The 25,984-nt window shown below is 43.9% G+C and overlaps 1 protein-coding gene across 1 annotated transcript; it reads left to right on the forward strand.

The window, feature by feature from the left end:
- Positions 1–22,638: 22,638 nt before the first annotated feature.
- Positions 22,639–23,532, forward strand: LOC137561880 (olfactory receptor 5V1-like). The gene has a single exon (XM_068273232.1). The coding sequence runs from the start codon at positions 22,639–22,641 to the stop codon at positions 23,530–23,532; it is 894 nt and encodes a 297-aa protein (XP_068129333.1).
- The last annotated feature ends 2,452 nt before the right edge of the window (positions 23,533–25,984 follow it).

Below are 25,984 nucleotides of genomic sequence, written 5' to 3' on the forward strand. Positions count from 1 at the left end.
AAGTTAGCGGAAAATGACACTTTGTGAAAAAAACCAATTAAAATCAATTTTCGCTAACTTGTGACAAAAAATAAAATCTTCTATGAACTCACCATACTCCTAATGGAATACCTTGGGTGTCTTCTTTCTAAAATGGGGTCATTAGTGGGGTTCCTATATTGCCCTGGCATTTTAGGGGCCCTAAACCATGAGGAGTAGTCTTGAAACAAAAACGACCTGTGAAATCCTAAAGGTACTCATTGGACTTTGGGCCCCTTAGCGCAGTTAGGGTGCAAAAAAGTACCACACATGTGGTATCGCGATACTCAGGAGAAGTAGTATAATGTGTGTTGGGGTGTATTTTTACACATACCCATGCTGAGTGGGAGAAATATCTCTGTAAATGGACAATTGTGTGTAAAAAAAAATCAAACAATTGTCATTTACAGAGATATTTCTCCCACCCAGCATGGGTATGTGTAAAAATACACCCCAAAAGGGGCCCAAAGTCCAATTAGCACCTTTAGGCTTTACAGGGGTGCTTACAATTAGGCACCACCAAAATGCCAGGACAGTAAACACACCCCACAAAATTTTGGAAAGTAGACACTTCAAGGTATTTAGAGAGAAGCATAGTGAGTCCGTGGCAGATTTCATTTTTTTTTTTGTCGCAAGTTAGCAGAAATGGAAGCTTTTTTTTTCCTTTTTTTGTCACAAAGTGTCATTTTCCGCTAACTTGTGACAAAAAATAAAATCTTCTATGAACTCACCATGCCTCTCAGTGAATACTTTGGGATGTCTTCTTTCCAAAATGGGGTCATTTGGGGGGTATTTATACTATCCTGGAATTCTAGCCCCTCATGAAACATGACAGGTGGTCAGAAAAGTCATAGATGCTTCAAAATGGGAAAATTCAGTTTTTGCACCATAGTTTGTAAACGCTATAACTTTACCCAAACCCATCAATAAAGGCTGAATGGTTTTTTTTTTATTAAAAACATGTTTGTCCACATTTTTCGTGCTGCATGTATACAGAAATTTTACTTTATTTGAAAAATGTCAGCACAGAAAGTAAAAAAAAATCATTTTTTTTGATGAATATAATAAAAAGTAAAAATCGCAGCAGCAATTAAATAGCACCAAAAGAAAGCTTTATTAGTGACAAGAAAAGGAGCCAAAATTAATTTGGGTGCTAGGTTGTATGAGCGAGCAATAAACCGTGAAAGCTGCAGTGGTCTGAATGGAAAAAAAGGGTCTGGTCCTTAAGGGGGGTAAAGCCTACGGTCCTCAAGTGGTTAAAGTTGAAGCAGGTGTGGCAAAAAGATAGACTTGTCCCACTAACTTCTCTGCTTGCACAAGAGAATATCACACCCCAACTGACTTTTGAATTCATGCAGCTATCTCTAGGGATGGTTGGAAATGCCAATTTCTGCTTCCGCAGAAAATCTGCTTTCCACCATTGCCAATTACCACTACCGATTCTGCTGTTCGCTACCGATTTCCGCATTCCGATGCGGATTTTCGTGGAAATTTATGCCGACTTTAACATTGATTTTCTCAAAAACGACAAGGTCTTTTTGAAAAAAAAATCTTCTTGTTCCCACTCTTCTGCTTTACATACCCAGAAATGTGGTGTTTCTAGCACCTATGGGGCCTTTGCTATTAACCATTAAAGTCTACGGCATACCGCATATCGGTAATGCGGATTTTCAGCATTCTATATTATTACAGTTAATGGCTACTGACTTTAGTGGTTAATAGCAAAGCTCCCATAGGTGCTAGAAACACCAAATTTTCAGGGTATGCTAAGCAGAAGAGTGGAAACAAGAGGGAAACAATCTTTCAAAAAGACCTTGTAGCTTTTGAGAAAATCAATGTTAAAGTCGGCGGAAATTTCTGCGGAAATTTCCGTGATTTCCATGAGAATTTGCCTACCGCACTTGCATTACCGATTTCCGAATTTCAATGTGACAATGCACTTCCGCAGAACCTGAACAAGCATCCCTGGCAATCTCACTCTCTGTTCATTACTACTGATCCAGACTGGACATGTAGGGAGGAAACAGATGTGGAAAATATTTGTTTCACCTCTCTGACAATAGAACACAAATTTTGCAACCTGTATGCCTTACTCTTATCACATGTATGTGATACTTGAAAGAATCGGTGATAATGGTTGCTTTCTATAACCACCGTTGGGCACCAGCAACCTGATGACCACACTTAGCAGTTTGAAATTCCCACAGCCATAGCAGAAATCTTTGTGGACCATAGATGTTCCCAAGCAGTTAAGCAGTAGGGTATTGTACCATGTTAGCCATCAGTACAAGCAAGACGTTTTAAATCAGGATGATACCATTTATTGGCTAACTAAAAAGAATAAGAATAAGCAAGCGTTCGGCTTTGTAGCCTTCGTCAGGCTTAAATCCTGTTTGCTTGCAGGCTGATGGTACAGACAGCTTTATACATGCAACATCAAGGGGGTACATAGATTTTTTTCAAGCATAAATACATGTCATTAAGATGCCGTAAGTGAAACAGAACATATAAATGGGGTGGAAGGTTGTTAGCTGAGATAAGAATCCTTGTTTACATCATGCTCACAGACCTGGGAGTTGGACTGTCACAGAGGCATTGTAAATTCTGAGTTCACAAGTTTAGCTATATAGGCCGAGAGATTTTTGGCATTAAATATCTTCAGCCTCATACCAATATAAAAAGTTTTTGTCCTTATTCAAGCCTTTGTCCACCACTTTGAACCAATTTATACATTATGTTTCAGCTATTATCATTTGACATTTTGAAGCCACCCTTTGGGGCAGTGACACGAAAATCATACATGCTGTGTCCGTTGGAACGAAAGTGTGTAGCAACCGGGAGCTCAGATTTGGTATTGTTACTAGTGTGCCTGTGTCCATGCATACCTTTGCGCAGAGTTTGTCCAGTTTCTCCCACGTACATAACATTGGGGCATTAAGCACACATGATCAGATATACCAGATTGGTGGATCTACAGGAAAATGTGCCTTGTACTCTGTACTCCTGTTGTGAACCTGGTGTCGTTACCCTGTCAGTGGAGTAAATGTGTCTGCAGGTCCCACATATTTTTTGTCGGCAGGGTGATGTTCCGTTTTGTTGTGGCCTATTCAAAGAACTCCGTACAATCACCTGTTTTAGATTGTGTGGTTGCCGATATGACACGTTTAATGAAAGTGGTATGATAGAAGCTGCAATGTGTAGGGAAAGAAATACACATACTTACCGCTTCCCTCGTTCCCTGCCGTCGGGTCCCACTCGTCTCCTACAGCTGCCGGCACCGGCCCGACTCTCCAGACCTTTCACCTGGACATACTGCGCTGCACATGCACAGTATGTCCTATATTCTTCGCTTCTGCCGTCGCATCATGACGGCAGAAGTACAGACACTCCCCCGCCTCCTCCTCTCCCAGCATGTGCGCTCCAGTATAAAGCTAGCGTGACATGCTAGCTGGAGTAGCGCTGGGAGTGGCTATTTGGTGACAGAGCGGAGGGGGAGTAAGTTGGGATGGACGGGGGAAGTGGGCACTTTCAATAATATTAATAAGTTCCCACTTCCCCCGTCCATCCCAACTTACTCCCCCTCCGCTCTGTCACCAAATAGCCACTCCCAGCGCTACTCCAGCTAGCATGTCACGCTAGCTTTATACTGGAGCGCACATGCTGGGAAAGGAGGAGGCGGGGGAGTGTCCATACTTCTGCCGTCATGATGCGATGGCAGAAGCAAAGAGTATAGGACATACTGCGCATGTGCAGCGCAGTATGTCCAGGTGAAAGGTCTGGAGAGTCGGGCCGGTGCCATCAGCTGTAGGAGACGAGCAGGATCCGACGGCAGGGAACGAGGGAAGCGGTAAGTATGTGTATTTCTTTCCCTACACATTGCATCTTCTATTATACCACAGCCTGTCGGCTGTGGTATCCTTTAAGAACATTTTCATTAAACAAGGTTACAGTCCTCCTATGGCTGAGGCCCAAATCAGGAAAGCCAACATCATCCCCAGGACTGAACTCCTGAAATATAAGCAAAACCGGAAAAAGGATCGTGTCCCTTTGGTTGTCACCTATAACCCACACCTGGAAATCTTAAAGAGGAACTCCAGTGAAAATAATGTAGTAAAAAACTGCTTAATTTTTTACCATAATTATGTATAAATGATTTAGTCAGTGTTTGCTCATTGTAAAATCTTTCCTCTCCCCGATTTACATTCTGACATTTATTACATGGTGACATTGTTACTGTGGGCAGGTTATGTAGCTGCTCCTAGCTGTTTTGGCTGTTAGAGACAGACAGCTGTAAACAGCTAATTCCTGTCTGTGAACATTGTTACATTGTGGCAGTTTGCCCAGAGTACCGCGGTACTCAGAGCTTCTTGTGGGAGGGGTTTCACCACAATATCAGTCATACAGCGCCCCCTTGATAGTCTGTTTGTGAAAAGCATTATATTTCTCATGTAAAAGGGGGTATCAGCTACTGATTGGGATAAAGTTAAATTCTAGGTTGGAAATTCTCTTTAAGGAGGATTGCTAAGGAACTTTATCACATTTCACACAAGGATCACAGACTGAGAAAAATATTCCCTAAACCTCCCCTCTTGTCATATCGGCAACCACACAATCTAAAACAGATGATTGTCAGGAATTCTTTGAATAGGCCTCAACAAACCAGAACATCACCCTGCTGACAAAAAAGGTGTGGGACCTGCAGACACATCTACTCCACTGACAGGTTAATGATTCCCCGGTTCACAACAGGAGTACAGAGTACAAGGCACATTTTTCTGTGGATCCACCAATCTGGTATATCTTATCATGTGTGCTAAATGCCCCAATGTTATGCACGTGGGAGAAACTGGACAAACTCTGCGCAAACGTATGAATGGACACAGGCACACTATTAACTATACCAAATCTGGACTCCCAGTTGCTACACACTTTCATTCCAACAGACACAGCATGTGTCATTGCCGTAAAGGGTGGCTTCAAAACATCAAATGATCGATTAATAGCAGAAACAAAATGTATAAATTGGTTCAAAGCGGTGGACAAAGGCTTGAATAAGGACAAAAACTTTGTATATTGGTATGAGGCTGAAGATATTTAATACCAAAACTCTCTAAGCCTATATAGCTAACCTTGTGAACTCAGAATTTACAATGCCTCTGTGACAGTCCAACTTCCAGGTCTTTGAGCATGGTGTAAACAAGGATTCTTATCTCAGCTAACAACCTCCCACCCCATTTAGATGTTCTGTTTCACTTAAAGTGACACTTAAGCCAGGGATAAAAAAAATATTTTTACTTGCCTGGGCTTCTACCAGCCCACCTGCAGCTGTCCTGGGGCCTCGCAGTCACTCAAGGAGCCTCCGGTCCTCCGCCGCCAGCTAGTTTTGTTTTCTCTGACAGGCCCTGACAGGGAGTTGGTGGGCTTTTTGCACCTGCACAGGCCTGGCCAGGCGTATCCTTCTGCATGTTCCCATCCTCAATAGCGTCCTGCACAGGCGCAGGATGCTATTGCAGACAGGAATGCGAAGAAAAATATGCGTGTCCAGGCTAGTGTTGGGCGAACAGTGTTCGCCACTGTTCGGGTTCTGCAGAACATCACCCTGTTCGGGTGATGTTCGAGTTCGGCCGAACACCTGACGGTGCTCGGCCAAACCGTTCGGCCATATGGCCGAACTAAGAGCGCATGGCCGAACGTTCCCCGAACGTTCGGCTAGCGCTGTGATTGGCCGAACGGGTCACGTGGTTCGGACCCGAACGCGCTCTGATTGGCCGAACTGTCACGTGGTTCGGGTAAATAAATACCCGAACCACGTCATATCTCCGCCATTTGTCTGTGGGTTTAGCTTTGGGTAGGCAGGCAGGGTAGTTCGCGCTCCAGCCACGCTAGCCAGGGTCCCCCCCAGTCATTGTGTGTCACTGCTGGGAACAGTAGTACACCGCTCGTTCAGCCACACTATATAGCATTCTGTGTACTGTTCTGTGTCTGCTGGGAACAGTGGTACACCGCTCGTTCAGCCACACTATATAGCATTCTGTGTACTGTTCTGTGTCTGCTGGGAACAGTAGTACACCGCTCGTTCAGCCACACTATATAGCATTCTGTGTACTGTTCTGTGTCTGCTGGGAACAGTAGTACACCGCTCGTTCAGCCACACTATATAGCATTCTGTGTACTGTTCTGTGTCTGCTGGGAACAGTGGTACACCGCTCGTTCAGCCACACTATATAGCATTCTGTGTACTGTTCTGTGTCTGCTGGGAACAGTGGTACACCGCTCGTTCAGCCACACTATATAGCATTCTGTGTACTGTTCTGTGTCTGCTGGGAACAGTAGTACACCGCTCGTTCAGCCACACTATATAGCATTCTGTGTACTGTTCTGTGTCTGCTGGGAACAGTAGTACACCGCTCGTTCAGCCACACTATATAGCATTCTGTGTACTGTTCTGTGTCTGCTGGGAACAGTAGTACACCGCTCGTTCAGCCACACTATATAGCATTCTGTGTACTGTTCTGTGTCTGCTGGGAACAGTGGTACACCGCTCGTTCAGCCACACTATATAGCATTCTGTGTACTGTTCTGTGTCTGCTGGGAACAGTAGTACACCGCTCGTTCAGCCACACTATATAGCATTCTGTGTACTGTTCTGTGTCTGCTGGGAACAGTAGTACACCGCTCGTTCAGCCACACTATATAGCATTGTTTACTGACACTATATAGCAGACTATATAGCATTGTGTGTACACCGCTCAGCCAGACTATATACCATTGTTTACTGACACTCTGTGTACACCGCTCAGCCAGACTATATACCATTGTTTACTGCCACTCTGATTCTGCTGGGAACAGTAGTACACCGCTCGCTCAGCCAGACTATATACCATTGTTTACTGACACTCTGTGTACACCGCTCAGCCAGACTATATACCATTGTTTACTGCCACTCTGATTCTGCTGGGAACAGTAGTACACCGCTCGCTCAGCCAGACTATATACCATTGTTTACTGACACTCTGTGTACACCGCTCAGCCAGACTATATACCATTGTTTACTGCCACTCTGATTCTGCTGGGAACAGTAGTACACCGCTCGCTCAGCCAGACTATATAGCATTGTGTTTACTGCCACTCTGTGTACACCGCTCAGCCACACTATATAGCATTGCGTACTCTGCCAGTCAGTGTGTATATTGCTGGGATCAGTAATACTCCACTCACCGTCAACCACTATATGAGCTCAACATGAGTTCCCCAGAGACCTCCGCTGTGAGCAGCACTCCCAACAACAGCAACAGCCAACGCCCCACGCAAGCTATAACATCCACCCCAGCAGCCAGTGGTCAGCAGCAGCCCTCCCCGGAGGAGAACGTTGTGTCCATCAGTCCGTCGCCAGAGCGATTAATGAGGGCTGCCATTGAGGAGATGATGGGGCCTGATGTGGAGGAGGAGGTCTGGCTCAGGCCAGCATCCCAAGTTAATGTTGAGGAACGATGAGGGGTCTGTGTCTGGGGATGTTGGGGTGGCAGAGGTGGTGGGTGGGTCAGACTCAGGAGAAGAGTTGTATGATGAGGATGATGATCGGGACCATCTGTATGTGCCTCAGAGTCCGACCCCGGAAAACATGTTGTATCGTGTGTTTAGGTACTAAAATCTGCGTTCCCTCCCAGTAGTGTTGGGCGAACAGTGTTTGCCACTGTTCGGGTTCTGCAGAACATCACCCTGTTCGGGGTGACTATATAGCAGACTATATAGCATTGTGTTTAATGCCACTCTGTGTACACGGCTCAGCCACACTATATAGCATTGTGTTTACTTCCACTCTGTGTCTGCTGGGAACAGTAGTACACCGCTCACCCGCCACTGTATAGCATTGTGCTCTGTGTCACTGCTGACAATAGTGGTACACCGCTCACCCACCACTGTATAGCATTTCTGTACTGCCACTGTACTGCTGCCAGTCAGCGTGTACTTTAAGGATAAGTGAAATGAGGAAGAAATCCGGTGAAAGAGGGAGGGGCAAGGGAAGAGGTGTTTCCCCTGACGGTTCACGTACAGGCCACAGGGGAGCACCCAAGAAAACCCACTCAATACTGCCCATGTTGTCCAGGACAACAACCCTCACAGATCCAAAAGAACAGGACCAGATAATTACTTGGATGACCTCTCAAGCGTCCAGCAGTGGGTTAAGCAGCACCAGCACATCACGCACGAGGTCCGAGTCCTCAGCCAGTTAAAGTCTGGGCTTTCTTTGAAGACTGCACTGAGGATGTTACCATGGCGATTTGCAAGGTGTGCAAGACCCGCCTGAGCAGGGGGAAAAGTATTAACAACCTCTCCACCACCAGCATGAGCCGCCACATTCTATCCAAACATCCCACTCTGTGGGCAAACGTGGCAGGACAGGGTACCACCAGCAACACTGCCTCCCTTGGGTTCACCAGACTCACCACCAGACCCGCCTCAGCAGCAGCAGTAGCCCAGCCATTGCGTGGTTCACAACATTCACAAACATCAGACGATGCTGACACTGTCACTTTCCGGACTAGTGCTCTTGAGGTCTCCCAGTGTTCATCAAACACAACAACCAACAGCCCTTCGGTGTGCAGCGCTACGGTTGAGTTGTCTGTCTCTGAGATGTTTGAGCACAAGAGGAAATTGCCAGCAAATGACCCCCGGGCCGTGGCAGTAACAGCCAGCCAGCATAGCCAAGCTTCTGGCCTGAGAAATGCTGCCATATCGAGTGGTGGAGACAAACAGCTTCAAGGGCATGATGTCAGTGGCCATCCCACGTTACGTGGTTCCCAGCCGCTACCACTTTGCGCGCTCTGCAGTGCCTGAGTTGCATGAGCACGTGGTCAGCTAAATAACCCGAAGCTTGAAGAATGCCGTTGCCTGCAAGGTTCACCTCACCACTGACACCTGGACGAGTGCGTTCGGCCAGGGTCGATACATCTCCCTTACCGCGCACTGGGTGAACCTTGTGGAGCCTGGCAGCGATTCCTCACCTGCTACGGCGCGGGTGTTGCCCACGCCGCAAACAGCTGGATAACAACAGCAGCACCTACCTCTCTGACTCCTTCTCCTCCAACGCATCTCAAAGCTGTACCTCATCCGGAAATGCTAACCCAGCACCAGCAGCAGTAGGATCGTGGAAGCAGTGCAGCACAGCTGTTGGCATGCGTCAGCAAGCGTTGCTGAAGCTGATCTGCCTTGGGGATAAGCAGCACACAGGGGAGGAAATTTGGAGGGGAATAAAGGAACAGACGGATTTGTGGCTGGCACCGCTGGACCTGAAACCGGGCATGAAGCTAGACACCTGGCACGAACTGGCAATGTACGCAATAGAGGTGCTGGCTTGCCCGGCAGCCAGCGTTATGTCGGAACGCTGTTTCAGTGCTGCCGGAGGCATCATCACAGATCGGCGTATCCGCCTCTCCACAGAAAATGCAGACCGTCTGACTCAAATTAAAATGAATCAATCCTGGATTGGAAACGACTACGCAACACTCCTGGACCCCAACCAAGTAACATGACCGATGAACATCTGGGATGGTTTAGCGTTTCCGGTCCCTGTTTATTGAACCTCTCATCTGTATTACATTTATGACTGCATGGCGGCAAAAAGCATTGCTGCTATATCCGCACGCTTTTTGTCCTCATGCAAGGCCTGGGTTGTTGTGTCTCACAAAGCGTGGCCTTCTCCTCCTGCGCCTCCTCCTGTTCCATCACGTGTGCTGCTGCTGCTGCTGGGTTACCGTTGCCGGTCCCTGTTTATGAAACCTCTTATCTTTATTACATTTATGACTACATGGCGGTACAAAGCATGCTATCCGCACGCTTTTTGTCCTCATGCAAGGCCTGGGTTGTTGTGTCTCACAAAGCGTGGCCTTCTCCTCCTGCGCCTCCTCCTGTTCCATCACGTGTGCTGCTGCTGCTGCTGCTGCTGCTGGGTTACCGTTGCCGGTCCCTGTTTATGGAACCTCTTATCTTTATTACATTTATGACTACATGGCGGTACAAAGCATGCTATCCGCACGCTTTTTGTCCTCATGCAAGGCCTGGGTTGTTGTGTCTCACAAAGCGTGGCCTTCTCCTCCTGCGCCTCCTCCTGTTCCATCACGTGTGCTGCTGCTGCTGCTGCTGCTGGGTTAGCGTTGCCGCGTGGTCCCTGTTTATTGAACCTCTTATCTTTATTACATTTATGACTACATGGCGGTACAAAGCATGCTATCCGCACGCTTTTTGTCCTCATGCAAGGCCTGGGTTGTTGTGTCTCACAAAGCGTGGCCTTCTCCTCCTGCGCCTCCTCCTGTTCCATCACGTGTGCTGCTGCTGGGTTAGCGTTGCCGCGTGGTCCCTGTTTATTGAACCACTTATCTTTATTACATTTATGACTGCATGGTGGTACAAAGCATGCTATCCGCACGCTTCTTGTCCTCATGCAAGGCCTGGGTTGTTGTGTCTCAAAGCGTGGCCTTCTCCTCCTGCGCCACCCTCCTCCCGTTCCATCACGTGTGCTGCTGCTGGGTTAGCATTACCGGTCCCTTTTCCTGGAACCTCTTATATGTATTACATTTATGACTGCATGCCGACAAAAAGCATGTTACCTGTGCAAAGAAAACAGACATTTCCCGCATTTAAAACACAGTTTTCCCTTTGAAACTTTAAAATCGATTTTCTCAAAAACTATAAGCTCTTTTTGCTAAATTTTTTTTTCCTCTTGTACCCACTCCCAACGTGCACATACCCTGTAAATTTGGGGTATGTAGCATGTAAGGAGGCTTTACAAACCACAAAAGTTCGGGTCCCCATTGACTTCCATTATGTTCGGAGTTCGGGTCGAACACCCGAACATCGCGGCCATGTTCGGCCTGTTCGGCCCGAACCCGAACATCTAGATGTTCGCCCAACACTAGTCCAGGCCTGTCGGACCTGTCAGTGTAAATGAAACTAGCTGGCGGCGGGGGATCAGAGGCTCAGTGAGTGACTGAGAGAGCACGGGACGGCTGGAGGGGGCTGGTAGGCAAGTAAAACTGTTTTTTTATATTTCTGGCTTAAGTGTCCCTTTAAGGCGTTTTAATGACATGTATTTATGTACCATCAGCCTGCAAGCAAACAGGATTTAAGCCAGACGAAGGCTGCAAAGCTGAAAGCTTGCTTACTCTTATTCTTTTTAGTTAGTCAATAAATGGTACCATCCTGATTAAAAACTTCTTGCTCAAGCAGTTAAGGAAATGTATTGTCTTTAATCAGAAATACAAGGTGCATATCTTCATTACATCTGCAAAGCATGAATATGGATATCATGATGGACAGGACATGCAATGCGTAGCTGTGACTGTTCCAAGCCATATTTGGATTGCCAGGAACTTATGCTGATGTTATCTCTGCGATTTGTTTATACTTGCTAGTCCCAGGCAGAGACAGTGAGGCTGCACAAGGAGTGAGATAATGTCACAGTTGAGCTTTCTATATAGCAAGATGTTCACTGAAATCATCAAAATAATGTTACTCTAGAATGTGTCTTAAGGGAGAACTCTGAATATAGTCTTCTTGCTAAAACAGTTGTTCTTGAAGTAAATGAGGACTTAATATTGCAAGAGCTTGGCAGTACTAAGCCTAAGTTCATATCAGAGAGGTGAGACAGCCTAGATGTTACATTCTTGGAAGAAGAAGTATTTCCTTTTTATCCAGAAATGTTCACTGTCAGCTAGGACTCAAGAAAATGCATATAACATTTCATCACATTGGTATAGGACCCCGGTAAAACTGCATTGGTCATATTCCAGCTACATGTTGGTTTTGTGGTCAGGGATGGAGATATGATCAATATATGGCATGGGTGCTCTAAAGCCTTTTTGGGTGGGTATTTGTAAAATATGAGAAGCTCTCAGTAATATTAAAGTACCGAATGATCCTCTTACAGTGTTGTAACTCAAAATACTATGCCCATCAAGGCTCACGAATCCTGACATTTTTGAAGGTTCAACTCATTCTCCCATGGTTCAGGATTTGTTGATTGATTTGCAGTGGTGCCCGGATACAATCCATGATCATGGCGTAGCCGTGATTCACGCCATTTTTTTCACTATCCGACATCGTGATCCAAATCCGTGGTCGGAAATCGATCACGGAATTCAATCACGGATGCGGCTGTTATTTTGCATATTTGGCTTATGATCACGGCTGTGACTATGGAAAAAATATCCGTGATTATAAGCTAAAAAGCTGCTGACGGTTTATAGCAAAGCCCCCTTACATGCTATAAACACCAAATTTGAAGGATATGTTAAGAACAGTGGGAACAAGGGGCTTTTTTTCCAGAAAGACCTTATAGTTTTTGAGATAATGGATTTTAAAGCTTCAAAGGAAAATAGTATACAGTATATTTAAATGCGGTAAATTACAGTTAATGTATTTACCACATTTACATGTATACTTTTTTTCTTAGAAATTTCCTTTGAACCTTTAAAATTGATTATCTCAAAAACGATAAGGTCTTTTTGAATTGTTCCCCTTGTTCCCACTGTTCTACTTAACATATCCTGCAAATTTGGTGTGTATATCATGTAAGGGGGCTTTGCTATTAGCTGCTAAAGTCGTCGGGTTTTAGCAGTATTTTATCACCAATACTTTTTCATTGGAAAATTAAAATTCAATTTTCTCAAAAACTATAAGGTCTTTTTGAAAAATCTTTATTTTAACCCTCCTGGCGATATGAAAAATTCCGCCAGGAGGCAGCGCGGCAGTTTTTTTTTTTTTTTTTTTTTCAAATCATGTAGCGAGCCCAGGGCTCGCTACATGATAGTCGCTGCTCAGCGGCATCCCCCCGCCCTCTTCGATCGCCTTCGGCGATCTCCGATCAGGAAATCCCATTCAGAGAACGGGATTTCCTGGAGGGCTTCCCAGCGACGTCGTGACGTCATTGGGAGTCCCGATCCACCCCTCGGCGCTGCCTGGCACTGATTGGCCAGGCAGCGCACGGGGTCTGGGGGGGGGGGCCCGCGCGCCGCAACGGATAGCGGCGATCGGGCGCAGGCCGGCGGCGATCAGTGTGCTGGCGCAGCTAGCAAAGTGCTAGCTGCGTCCAGCAAAAAAAAATTAAGAAAATCGGCCCAGCAGGGCCGGAGAAAACCTCCTGCGTGGCTTACCACCAGGAAGGTTAAGTTGTTTTAGCCACTGATCACTTTTATAATTCATGCAATTTTGGTGATGTATGGGAGCTTTGCTATTAACGTTAAAGTCAAATCCGGATCACGAACCCCTGATCACAGATTTTACAGGCAATCACAGATAAAATCTGCGTTGAATTTGTCAGTCAGTTTCAAATCCGGATCACAATCACGGCGTATCCGGATTTTGGGACTGCTGTGGCCGGATTTATTTGAATTGGTCAGGGGTAACCGAGCAACACTATTGAATTGAACTCCTTAAAGCTTTTGGAGATGGTGATTATTTATTTGGCTATAAACAGAGAGGAGAAATATCAGAAGACGTTGGTTTAACAACTTGTAAAAGAGTTTAAAAGACATTTGATTTGAGGATAGGGAAGGTGTGAGGGAAGAGACAGGAGTGGCTCAGGCTTTGTCAGCTTTCCCCTCTTCTCTTTGTTGTTTTTACTTTCTTTCTTTTTTTTCTCTTTTCTGTTTTCCTTTTTCCTTTTTGCCATAGATTCAAAATATGATGAGACTTTAGCCACTGTAAAGTTGTCATCTGGGCTTTGGTTGCAATTTGTGAATAGAGGGGTTTGGCAAGATGGCCTACCCCAGCAATTAGATTTAGTCTGTGTGTAATCCTTTAATTTGAGAAATCATTAATATATAATAATAATATTAATATAATATAAACAATAATATATGCTGTATATATACAGTATATATCTATCTCTATCTATCTATCTACTGTATCTATCTATCTATCTATCTATCTATCTATCTATCTATATTTATATATATATATATATATATATATATATATATATATATATATATATATATACATTTTTTTTAGGTACAGAAACTGTAATATTTTAAGAAGTACCCTAACTTCCTAGTTTCATACTGACATTTGAAATGTATCCATTGCATAGCACATTTAACTTGTAACTATCTAAAATAAACAGTACATATGTCAGCATTTCCTGCATTAAAAAAAAAAAACATACAAAAAACAATCATTCTGACATCTTGGCTGCATAATGTATTCCTTCCAATCGATATTAAGATGTCTCTCCTTCTTTTTAGTGCATACTGTTCTATACACATTTGGTATCTACCTATGTGTCTCTATTTTCACTGTTGTAAAAGCTCAATATTTGTGAGATATTTTCAGATATCCAGCTTAGATCATGTTAATTATATTTCTTACTAACATATCGTCATAGAAAAATTACTGAAATCCTCTTAGGGCAGGCCTGCTGAAGAGCCTCTCATGGGTTAGTCTCTTGTTGACTTATTTCCTTTAAAAAAGGTTTAGAACATAACAGAATTCTGCCCTGCAGCATTCCCTGCTATCCATCTGTCTGAATGTGTGTGCTATATTTTATCATACACAAGATATTGACTTCAAACTAAGTATTTCAACCTTATTTTTAAAAATCTGATTTTCACTTGTATTGTAACAGAATCCGTCATTTACGTGTAGCACCGATCAGGTAAACCTAAATGTATTCAATCTGTGTTGTTTTTACACTTTTCTTATAATTTCTCTATTATTCAAAATGTTACTCTTTCTTTACATAGTGGGAAACATAAGAAATTAATGATAAAAATGTATTATTATTATTATTATTATCTATATATATAATAGAGTAAGTGCCTCAACCTTCAAGCAAGAAGAAGAAGTAGCGCCCTGCCCCAGGGCCGGTCCAAGCAAGAAGAAGAAGTAGCGCCCTGCCCCCAGGGCCGGTCCAAGCAAGAAGAAGAAGAAGTAGTGTCATATCAAACCAAGGGCAAAGAGGGATCATTTGCATATTCAGTAGCAGTGCATTGTGGATAATCACAAATGTTCACTTATAACTGAATTATTGCAGATTTGCTTCTGTTTTAAGAAGGAAAATTACACCAAGCTTTGCTTTTTTTTAGTAGGAGGGCTTTTTGGTCCCTTTTATCCCCCTATACATTCTTAGTAATTTGGGTCACCCTGAGCTGCTTGGTTACTCTGTTGTACTGGTCCAAGCCCTATTTCATACAGCCTTATCAATACCTGCTATGTACTGATGAGGACCAAATGCCTGAAATAGGCTGTCACATGTGGGTTGTGTAAAACTTAAAGCTATAGGTTTGCTTGACTTACTAAGGGTGAAAAGGAATAATTTACATATTTAGTAGTGGTGCATTGTGGGTAATCACAAATGTTCACTTATAGCTGAAGTATTGCAGATTTTCTTATGTTTTACGAAGGCAAATTACAGCAAGCTTTGATTTTTTTTTAGTAGAAGGTCTTTTTGGTCCCTTTTATCCACCTATATATTCCGAGTGGTTTGGGTCACCCTGAGCTGTTTGGTTACTCTGTTGTACTGGTCCAAGCCCTATCTCATACAGCCATATCAATCTTTGCCATGTGCTGATGAGGACCAAAAGTCTGAAACAGGCTGTCACATGTGGGTTTGATATGGCTGTGTAAAATGTAAAGCTATAGGCTTGCTATATACCGGTGGTTCTAGATGCTTGCTTAGCTTACTAAGGGTGAAAAGTAATTATTTGCATATTTAGTAGCAGTGCATTGTGGGTAACCACAAATGTTCTCTTATAGCTGAATTATTGCATATTTACTTCTGTTTTAGGAAGGCAAGTTACACCAAGCTTTGCTTTTTTTAGTAGGAGGTCTTTTTGGTCCCTTTTATCCCTTTATACATTCCGAGTGGTTTGAGTCACCCTGAGCTGCTTGGTTACTCTGTTGTACTGGTCCAAGCCCTATCTCATACAGTGATATCAATTCTTGCCATGTGCTGATGAGGACCAAAAGTCTGAAACAGGCTGTCTACATGTGGGTTTGATATGACTATGTAAAATTTAAAGCTTTATGCTTGCTATAAACCAGTGGCTCTGGATGCTTGCTTGACTTACCAAGGGGGAAAAGGGGTAATTTGCATATTTAGAAGCAGTGCATTGTGGGTAACCACAAATGTTCACTTATAGCTGAATTATTGCAGATTTCCTTCTGTTTTAAAAAGGCAAATTACACCAATACAGTGTGCAGCATTGCAGGAAGTGACGACAGTGGAACGCACGATGGAACACGGAAGAGGTGAGTCATCCCCGCCCGCTGCCTCTTACTGATAGTGGCGGCTGTTACTGTGCTTAAGCAGGAGGGGGAGTGCACATGGAGGACCCCGGATAAGGGGGGGTAGTTCCTGCTGAGCTTAAGCTGGAGGTAGAGCACACATGGGGGACCCAGGTGAGGGGGGGGTTCCTGCTGAGCTTAAGCTGGAGGTAGAGCACACATGGGGGAACCAGTTGAGGGGGGGGGGGTCCTGCTGAGCTTGTGTGTGAGTCTGGGTGTGTGAGTCTGTGTGTGTGAGTCTGTGTGTGTGAGTCTGTGTGTATGAGTCTGTGTGTGTGAGTCTGTGTGTGTGAGTCTGTGTGTGTGAGTCTGCGTGTGTGAGTCTGCGTGTGTGAGTCTGCGTGTGTGAGTCTGCGTGTGTGAGTCTGCGTGTGTGAGTCTGCGTGTGTGAGTCTGCGTGTGTGAGTCTGCGCGTGTGAGTCTGCGCGTGTGAGTCTGCGCGTGTGAGTCTGCGCGTGTGAGTCTGGGCGTGTGAGTCTGGGCGTGTGAGTCTGGGCGTGTGGGTCTGTGCGTGTGGGTCTGTGCGTGTGGGTCTGTGCGTGTGAGTCTGTGCGTGTGAGTCTGTGCGTGTGAGTCTGTGCGTGTGAGTCTGTGCGTGTGAGTCTGCGCGTGTGAGTCTGCGTGTGTGAGTCTGCGTGTGTGAGTCTGCGTGTGTGAGTCTGCGTGTGTGAGTCTGCGTGTGTGAGTCTGCGTGTGTGAGTCTCTGTGTGTGAGTCTGCGTGTGTGAGTCTGCGTGTGTGAGTCTGCGTGTGTGAGTCTGCGCGTGTGAGTCTGCGCGTGTGAGTCTGCGCGTGTGAGTCTGGGTGTGTGAGTCTGTGTGTGTGAGTCTGTGTGTGTGAGTCTGTGTGTGTGGGTCTGTGTGTGTGAGTCTGTGTGTGTGAGTCTGTGTGTGTGAGTCTGCGTGTGTGAGTCTGCGTGTGTGAGTCTGTGTGTGTGAGTCTGCGTGTGTGAGTCTGCGTGTGTGAGTCTGCGTGTGTGAGTCTGTGTGTGTGTATGAGTCTGTGTGTGTGAGTCTGTGTGTGTGAGTCTGTGTGTGTGAGTCTGTGTGTGTGAGTCTGTGTGTGTGAGTCTGTGTGTGTGAGTCTGTGTGTGTGAGTCTGTGTGTATGAGTCTGTGTGTGTGAGTCTGTGTGTGTGAGTCTGTGTGTGTGAGTCTGTGTGTGTGAGTCTGTGTGTGTGAGTCTGTGTGTGTGAGTCTGTGTGTGTGAGTCTGTGTGTATGAGTCTGTGTGTATGAGTCTGTGTGTGTGAGTCTGTGTGTGTGAGTCTGTGTGTGTGAGTCTGTGTGTGTGAGTCTGTGTGTATGAGTCTGTGTGTATGAATCTGTGTGTGTGAGTCTGTGTGTATGGCAGTAAGCGCTAAAAAGGGGTTATCTGTATTCATGCCTTCCGATCTTTAAAATAAAAGGCCAGCCTAAAGGGAAACCAAGGTCAGAGTGATATGGAGGCTGCCATATTTATTTCCTTTTAAACAATACCAGTTGCCTAGCAGTCCTGCTGATCACGTGTCTCTAATACTTATAGTACTCTTCAGGTACTCTGACTCAGCTGTTTTACTGGGTTAGCGGCATGCTTGTACCAGGGTTTTGACTCAGACACTACATATGCCAGAATATCCACAGGAGTGACAGGCAACTGGCATTGTTTATAAGGAAATAAATATGGCAGCCTCCATATCACTCTCACCTCGGGTTCACTTCAAGATAAAACAATATTTGAATAAGAACTCTTGCACCTTCGCAAATTAATGCTTTCATATTTAATTAATTAAAACTTGTGTCTAAAATCATTGATAAAATCCTTGGTAAAATTAACCACAAAATAAAAATGAAATAAATAGAGAACTAATATTTACAAGCACACAGTGATTCCTTGGCCTAACACACAGAAACCTAGTTCAGGTAAACCTGTTCAGCAATGAAGGGATTAACCCACCCGGGCTCAAGAATTTAAAGTGTAAATCCAATATGATTCCCTTCTGGAGATAGCTTTAATACTATTTCCCCCTCTCCAATTAGGCATCACATTTGGATAGTATGGAATTTTAAATGATCCCTTCTGGAAACATTTCAAACAGTGTCAGAATGGACTTGTGGGCTCTTTAAAATCTTATGAAATCCAAAACGGGATGTCGAATTGGAGAAGTGGTGATTGAATTAAAGCTATCTCCAGAAGGGAATCATATGGGATTTACACTTAAATTCACTAGCCCCGGTGGGCTTGAATCAAGACATTGAACTGTTTGCATTTAATGACTGAACCATACCGGTAAATATGCAAGGGGAGGAGTTGAGCAAAGGAGGGTGGATAAAAGAGAAGAGATTGCACCAATCACCAGGCCCTCGTGAAGGAAGGCGTATCCTTTCGAAATATGTTGGCGTGATTGGCTAAGACTGCACTGTGACGTCACTTAGTAGCACATCCGGTTTTACCGGGATCTGTCACCCTAGTGTTATCCGCATATCACTACGGACTCTTCTGTTATGTGTGCAAGTGGCTGCAGCCACACAGAACTGAGCAGATGTGGACACTGGGGAAACTCGCCCTCCTCTTACTCCATTCATTTTCACTCAATGAAATGCAAGATATGTGCCAATGTGTGCTGTTAGTAGAGTAAGTAAACCCACACCAGTCATCACTATCAATTAATTTCAGCTGTCACCTATCTAACTATTAAGGAGAACTCTATGCTGTGAGGCACTAAATGCAAACTTATGCAACTGCGTTTTCAGCAATTGACATCCATCTGCTTTCTAAGGAGAAATCTGTACTGTAAGGCATTGTTTCTTATGCTATCGAACATCACTGCAATTCAACAATTGATACATATTTGCCCACTAAGGAGCATTTTGTGCATTTTGTACTATGAGGAAGTAACTGCAGTTTTATGCAGCAATATTGGTGAACTTTAGTGTAATGGTTAAGGGCTCTACCTCTGACACAGGAGACCAGCGTTTGAATCTCGGCTCTGCCTGTTCAGTAAGCTGCACCTATTACAGTAAAGTGTTCTTTGGGCGAGACTCCCTAACACTGCTGCTGCCTACTGAGTGCACTCTAGTGGCTGCCTCGTGAGCGCTTCTGACAGGAGAAAGGCGCTATACAAAAAAAGGAATTATTATTATTACATTTGATCTACAAGTTTTCTGAGCACTGTTGGGTTTTTAAGTTGCCAGCAAGGATGCCTAGGTTAACCTCTTTGTTGCTGAACAGGTTTGCATGAACTAGGTTTCTATGTATTAGGCCAAGGAATCACTGTGTGCTTGTGAATACTAGTTCTCTATTTATTTCATTTTTATTTTGTGGTGAATTTTACCAAGGATTTTATCAATGATTTTGTACATAAGTTTTAATTAATTAAATATTAAAGCATTCACTTGCGAAGGCTTAAGAGTTTTTATTCACATATTTTTGTCACTACTGATGGGCTAAGGACAGGAACACTGCCCCATCTCTCTTTGCTGCCTATATCTATATATTAGTTTGCTGGTTAGCGCTGCAATCATTTGTATGCAATAAAATAATGTTTATATTGTCATGACAGTAAAACCAAAAGAAGTGGCATTAATGCAATCAAATTTAGCAGTGTTTTGGGTGTTTGATATCATTATTTGGTTAAAGGAATACTATCGATACCCAAGTGTTCTAAAATGACAATGTACAAATAATGTCTAAGTAGCTGTGTAAACATTTTCCTACTTTTCATGTTAAATATCAGAGGCAAAAGCTGTAATTTATTGAGGGTAGGATTTAGCTATATTGGGACAAATCAATTGCAGAAGGGGTGTCTGCTTCAATGCACAGCCAGAGTTGCATATCAGACTACAGAAAGCAAATATCAAACATATCAAACTCTGAAAGCAAAAACAGTATGAAAAAGCTGTGACAATTAGTTACGTTTCCTCTGCTCTCTTCAGACACTTCAGTCAGAAACACAGGACACAGGAGCTGCAGCAGTTGGGAGCTCTCTTCTCTGTCACACACAGAGTTACACATAGAGTTAACTGATCAAGTGTGAGGGGAATTTCCCCTCTCCTCATGGCTCAGTCAGCCGTCAGTTTTGGCGTCAGTAAAGTTTGAATGTATATTGATAACAGTAAACAAAGAAGTTGCTACTAAAATGTATACACCAGTACTTAGCAGCACTTCCCAAACAATTCCTGTGTCAATTGAAAAAACGATGTGAATCAATAGTATTCCTTTAACACAGAAGGTGGTATGAAACATAAACAAAAATAAAACTGACCTCAAAACATTGACAAAAAAACCCTAATAGCATTAAAATATATATTATGTTCTGCTTGAATAGTAGATGCTGTAATTAAGATCTGTTGTTGATGTTGCTTTATACCATACATGTCAAACTCTGGCCTGTGGGCCAAATCCGGTTTCCCCACTCTGCATTATGTTTGCCCACTGTAGACCACCAGGGAAGTTATACTGGAGGTGAAGCCCTAGAACTCCAGGAAAGCCATATCTGGAAGGTAGGGGGGAAGCACTAAACACTAAGGAACTTTATAGGTGTATAAGGGTTGGGGCCACTAGACACCAGGGAAATGTATTTGGGAGGGAGGACCACTAGACACCAGGGACATTTATAAGACAGGAAGGTGGCATTACTCATTGAGATTGGCCCGCGACTTGGTCCCAGTGTTCAATTTGTGCTGACAGACGTGCAAATATTTTCAATGGATTTCATAAAGAAATCTATTGAAAATCTGTGTGTCGTGTGTTGAAGCATTTGATCAGATAGTTTACTCTCTGATCAGATAATGATTGGAGAGGGATCTATCTGATGGCCACATCTCCCAGTGTATGGCCACCTTTACTCAAACAATGACCTCATATAAAGGTACGTACACACATGCAACTTAACGCATGATGAACCACCCAACATGATGAACCACCCGACCAGGATGTACACATGCGCTGATGAACTAAACAACCAGCTAATTTAAATACTGTGCCTGCACTATATCCACATGCAAACATCCACATGCAAATGACTTGTACACACATGGCCAACCTGCACAACAATCGGTCAGTTGATCTGCTGGGGTTGGATTGGGCAAACTACTTCTTATCAGTTGCTCGTCTAGTCCAACAGACAAGTTTGGATGATAGCTGAAAATAAAAGTTGCACGAGCCTTAAAGGGAACCTAAGCTGAGAAGGATATGGATTGCTTAAAATAATACCCGTTGCCTGACTCTTCTGCTGATCCTGTGTCTCTAATACTTTTAGCCACAGCCCCTTAACAAGCATGCAGATCAGGTGCTCTGACTGACGTCAGATTGGTTAGCTGCATGCTTGTTTCAGGTGTGTGATTAAGCCACTACTGCAGCCAAAGAGATCAGCAGGGCTGCCAGGCAACTGGTATTGTTTAAAAGGAAACATTCACATCCTTCTCAGTTAAAGGGACTCTGAGCAGTAACTAAAATCAAAATGTGAACTTACCTGGGGCTTTCTCCAGCCCACCGTAGGTCGGGAGGTTCCTCGGCATCCATCTGGCTCTTCTCCCAGGCCCTGGTCAGAAATGGTTCCCTGGCGGCTCCCGGTGACACTGGGCCCGAGTGTCGGGCTCCTTCTTCCTGAAAGGTGACGTCAGTCGTCACCATGCCAGCCGGCGTGACAGTACTGCGTATGCTTGGTTTAATCGCGCATGCGCAGTACTGTTACGCCGATCGCCATGATGATGCGAGGCGGCCGGCGTGGTGACGACTGATTTCACCTTTAGGAATAAGGAGCCCGACACTCGGGGCCAGTGTCACCGGGAGCCGCCGGGGAGCCATTTTTTTGACCAGGGCCTGGGAGAAGAGCAAGATGGAGGCCGAGGGACCTCCCGACCTATGGTGGGCTGGAGAAAGCCCCAGGTAAGTTCAGATTTTGATTTTCGTTACTGCTCGGAGTCCCTTTAAGGTTCCCTTTAAGACCTGGCCTAGCTAGGTTTTGCGTGAATCCTCTGTAACTAATATAATAGCATCTGCTAAAACCCTTGTGATCTAGTCTTTTCTGAGAGCTTCTCTGCAACGACTATACGAAAAAGGTTAGCTTTGTACAGGAAGATGATGGAGCTGAACTTGTTGGTGTGCAGCAGATATGCTGTATTTTGTTTTATCGCATTTAACTACTACATGAAATGGAATAAATGAGTTGTCATCCAATTCTCTGTCCGGTCATGTCGCATGGACCCTCATCACGTCACAATGATTAAATAATGGAAAAAATATTTCTCTCTATTTTCCTTATTTTTAAATAAATAAAATGTGTTTTTTGTGATTTTTTTCTCAAGGTAAACAAGATGTCCGAATGTTCAAATCAAAGTGCTGAAATTGAATTTTTATATGATAACATTTTTGGCCTCACTGGCTGGACAACGTTCAATATTTGTTGGCGTTTTATTGATGTATTTAATGACCATCATTGGAAATATCATGATTGTTCTGCTTGTCTGTTCAGTGCCAAAGCTGCACACACCGATGTATTTCTTCCTGTGTAACCTTGCCATCATAGATGTGATCTCCACCTCTTCCACCATCCCAAAGCTACTGATGATTACACTAATCCAAGATCATAGAATCTCTTTCCAGAGTTGCATAATTCAATTATTTTTCTTTGTTTTCTGTACACTCGTTGACATCTTGATCTTGACATCGATGGCCTATGACCGGTATTTGGCCATCTGTAAACCGCTGCAGTATTACTCAATAATGAGCAAGAAACTTTGTCTTTCCATGGCCGTCTCTTGCTGGTTGGCTGGAGCTTTGAATTCATTGATGCATGCGTTACTTACGTCTATGATATTGTTTTGCAGTTTGCGTGAGATCAATAATTTCTTCTGTGACCTCAATTCACTAATTGCCCTGGCAACCAGTGACACTAAAGGCAGGAAACTTCTAATAGCTTTTGAAGACATTTTAATGGGCATTGTACCATTTTCATTTATATTAACTTCATATGTGTTTATAATCAGCAGCATTTTAAAAATCAGATCTAAAGACGGACGCCTTAAATCCTTCTCCTGCTGCACCTCCCACCTTGTGACTGTTATTCTATTCTATGGTCCCAGCACCATTTTATACATGAAAGAAGAATCAGAAAATGCAGCAGAGGAGAACAAGCTGCTGTCTATGATTTATCTCATTGTAGTTCCGATGTTAAATCCTTTTGTGTATGGTTTAAGAAACAGAGAGGTTTGGGAGGCTTTGATCATTCTACAAAAAACAATAATGTTTTAAGCTCCTCATGAATCATCTTGTTGTGCATGTTTGGGTGACATGAAATTATTCCCCAATATTGCATTTTCTGCTTGTGAGCCTAATTCCACAAGTTTGGAATACACAGCGTTTCTCCACATCCAAGTTGCACAGGAAAACTCTGCCTATCCCGTCAATAGGCTTGCCCTCTGAATCATATGCTGGTGCAAATTGGACACCATGCTGCAGTTTGCCACAGCATGCATCCTTATCCCTATAGCAATGCATGGTGGCTTAGCTACAGCAATGGGTGCTGCATCCGACTCAGAGATAGGCAGGGCATCTGAGGGGATACAGGTCCTAAGACCAGGGATGGTTGGAAATGCTGATTTTTGATTCTATGGTCATTCTGATTACCGAAAAGCCAATTACAAATACTTGAAACTGATTTCCACCTAAAGGGTTTTTTTTTTTTTGATTATTTTTTTTTGTGAATGAACGGTTTGTTGTTAGAACCCCTTTTTTGGAAGCATTGGACCAATCACAGGCTGAAGAACTCAGAATACCGCAGGCGTTTTAAATCAATCCCAAGAGTCAGTTACATTTGGTAGTACCCGAGTCTTGTAATTAGTCTAAAATTTCCACAGTATTCCGATTTCTGAGATAAACCTTCGTATTCTCTGATTGATCCAATACTACCAAGTATTTCTGAGTCCTGCGATTGGCCTAAAACTTTGTGATTGGCCTAAAACTTAAATGTTTAGGCCAATCACAACACTCAAATTTTGGAAAAGCTCGGTAGTATTGGTGACAGTCAGAGAATATGGTATTTTACAGCAGAAATCAGAATACCATGGGAATTTTAGCTCAATCACAAGACTCGGATACTACCAAGTTCCACTGAGTCTTGCGGTTTAAAATGTTATTTTCATTTTTAATCCTAATGTTTCCATTCATGTATTATTTAAAATCAAAGTAAGCCAGTGTCGGCACTCATGGAGATGCAGCTGTAGATTGTCAGACAGCAAATATGCACAGCAGTTGCTCCAGCAATGTGGATGTGCTTAGGATATAGGATAGAATCCAAAACCAACAATGTAGAGCAGAAAATGCAGCACTATTCAGTTCATTAAAAGTTCAAGTGCAAGACAAGTGCAAGTAGTGTAACAAGCATGATAGTAGCAGGCATTGATAGCAAAAAGCGTAAGTGAGTACTTAGATGGTACTAAATGGTGGCGTCCAAGGGTGAGCTGACACCATGCCCAAATGTATTTACGCATTGTAAATCATAATTACGCATCATAATTGTAAAGCAAAGTTTGTAAATTACGCTCATGAATTTACGCGTAAAATGTACCACTATGCGTAATTACGCCTGTTACGTGTAGTTCACATGTATATTGCAAAGCCACTCACGAATGTGCTATATGCGTACATTATATGAAAGCCACGCACGCATTGAACTAATGTACCGGATGTACGCTTACAAAAATATGGAAATACGTCAAGGGGAATTTACACATAGAAACCGTTAATGATTGCAGACTTTTTTCTGCATACTTAACTAAGCGTCCGCATAGAACTATGTTCAGCTTAAGCGTAATTGCATAATTTAAGGCGTAATTACGTTTGACAACTGTAGGTGAAAGCTGGTTAAATCTACGTAATTGCTGAAAATTACACGTAATTAAGCATAATCGTAGTTTTCTCAGTACGAGCAACCCTACTGGCGTCCGTAGCATGGCAGAGGGAGGCCTTGGGACCATCTCCTGGAGGGGAATCATAGCTTTTTCCAAGGCAAGTGCACAATGCAGGGGCAAACCCAGGATTTTCAAGGGGGAGATTCCTGAAAGGTCTCCCTCAGCCACATACAATACAGTATATTATAGTAGGACATCATGCTGGGTACACATAATGCAATTTCCCGTCTGACTGACCCGATCTGACAATTATTTCCTAGATGTCCGATCTGCTACCGATCGACAACGGGATCATTCAGTTGCAGTTTGGATACAGATACTAATGAGGACAGCCGACATTTCTGATGAAGGGGAAAAGTGAAGCATTCACACAGCAGGGTACACAACTGTGCTCATACCTGACTCTGTGCTCTGTTAGGTTCCCCAGAGCTGCACCATGCTCTGTACACACGCTACTGCTCCATCCAAAGTCAACTGTAGCTGGGATAGAAAGGGGGCAGTGCTGGAAGCAGCAGGATACCTGCAGATATTCTGGTGTCTCAACCTGTGCTTGTCCCCACACACTGCACTAGCCCTGGTCTGAGGGGGATTCTGGGCAGCTGTAATCCCCCCCTGCGTTTGCCTATGCAATGGTGAACAGATGGAGCTACCGGTATATAGGTCTCATGCTGAGACGCACTTCCAGTGCACCACGACATCTCGCCCATAGGAGTGATGCAGAGGTGAAATAGAGGAGGAGAGGGAGAGGAAAGGGGCAATCTAATCCCACTGTCATAATGATGTGCAAAGGACCT

Source organism: Hyperolius riggenbachi, chromosome 3 (assembly GCF_040937935.1).
Source record: "Hyperolius riggenbachi isolate aHypRig1 chromosome 3, aHypRig1.pri, whole genome shotgun sequence".
NCBI classification, from domain to species: domain Eukaryota; kingdom Metazoa; phylum Chordata; class Amphibia; order Anura; family Hyperoliidae; genus Hyperolius; species Hyperolius riggenbachi.

What these genes read in the sequence shown, in the direction of transcription:
- LOC137561880 (XM_068273232.1), top strand. Translation starts at nt 22,639, where the DNA reads ATGATAACATTTTTGGCCTCACTGGCTGGACAACGTTCAATATTTGTT.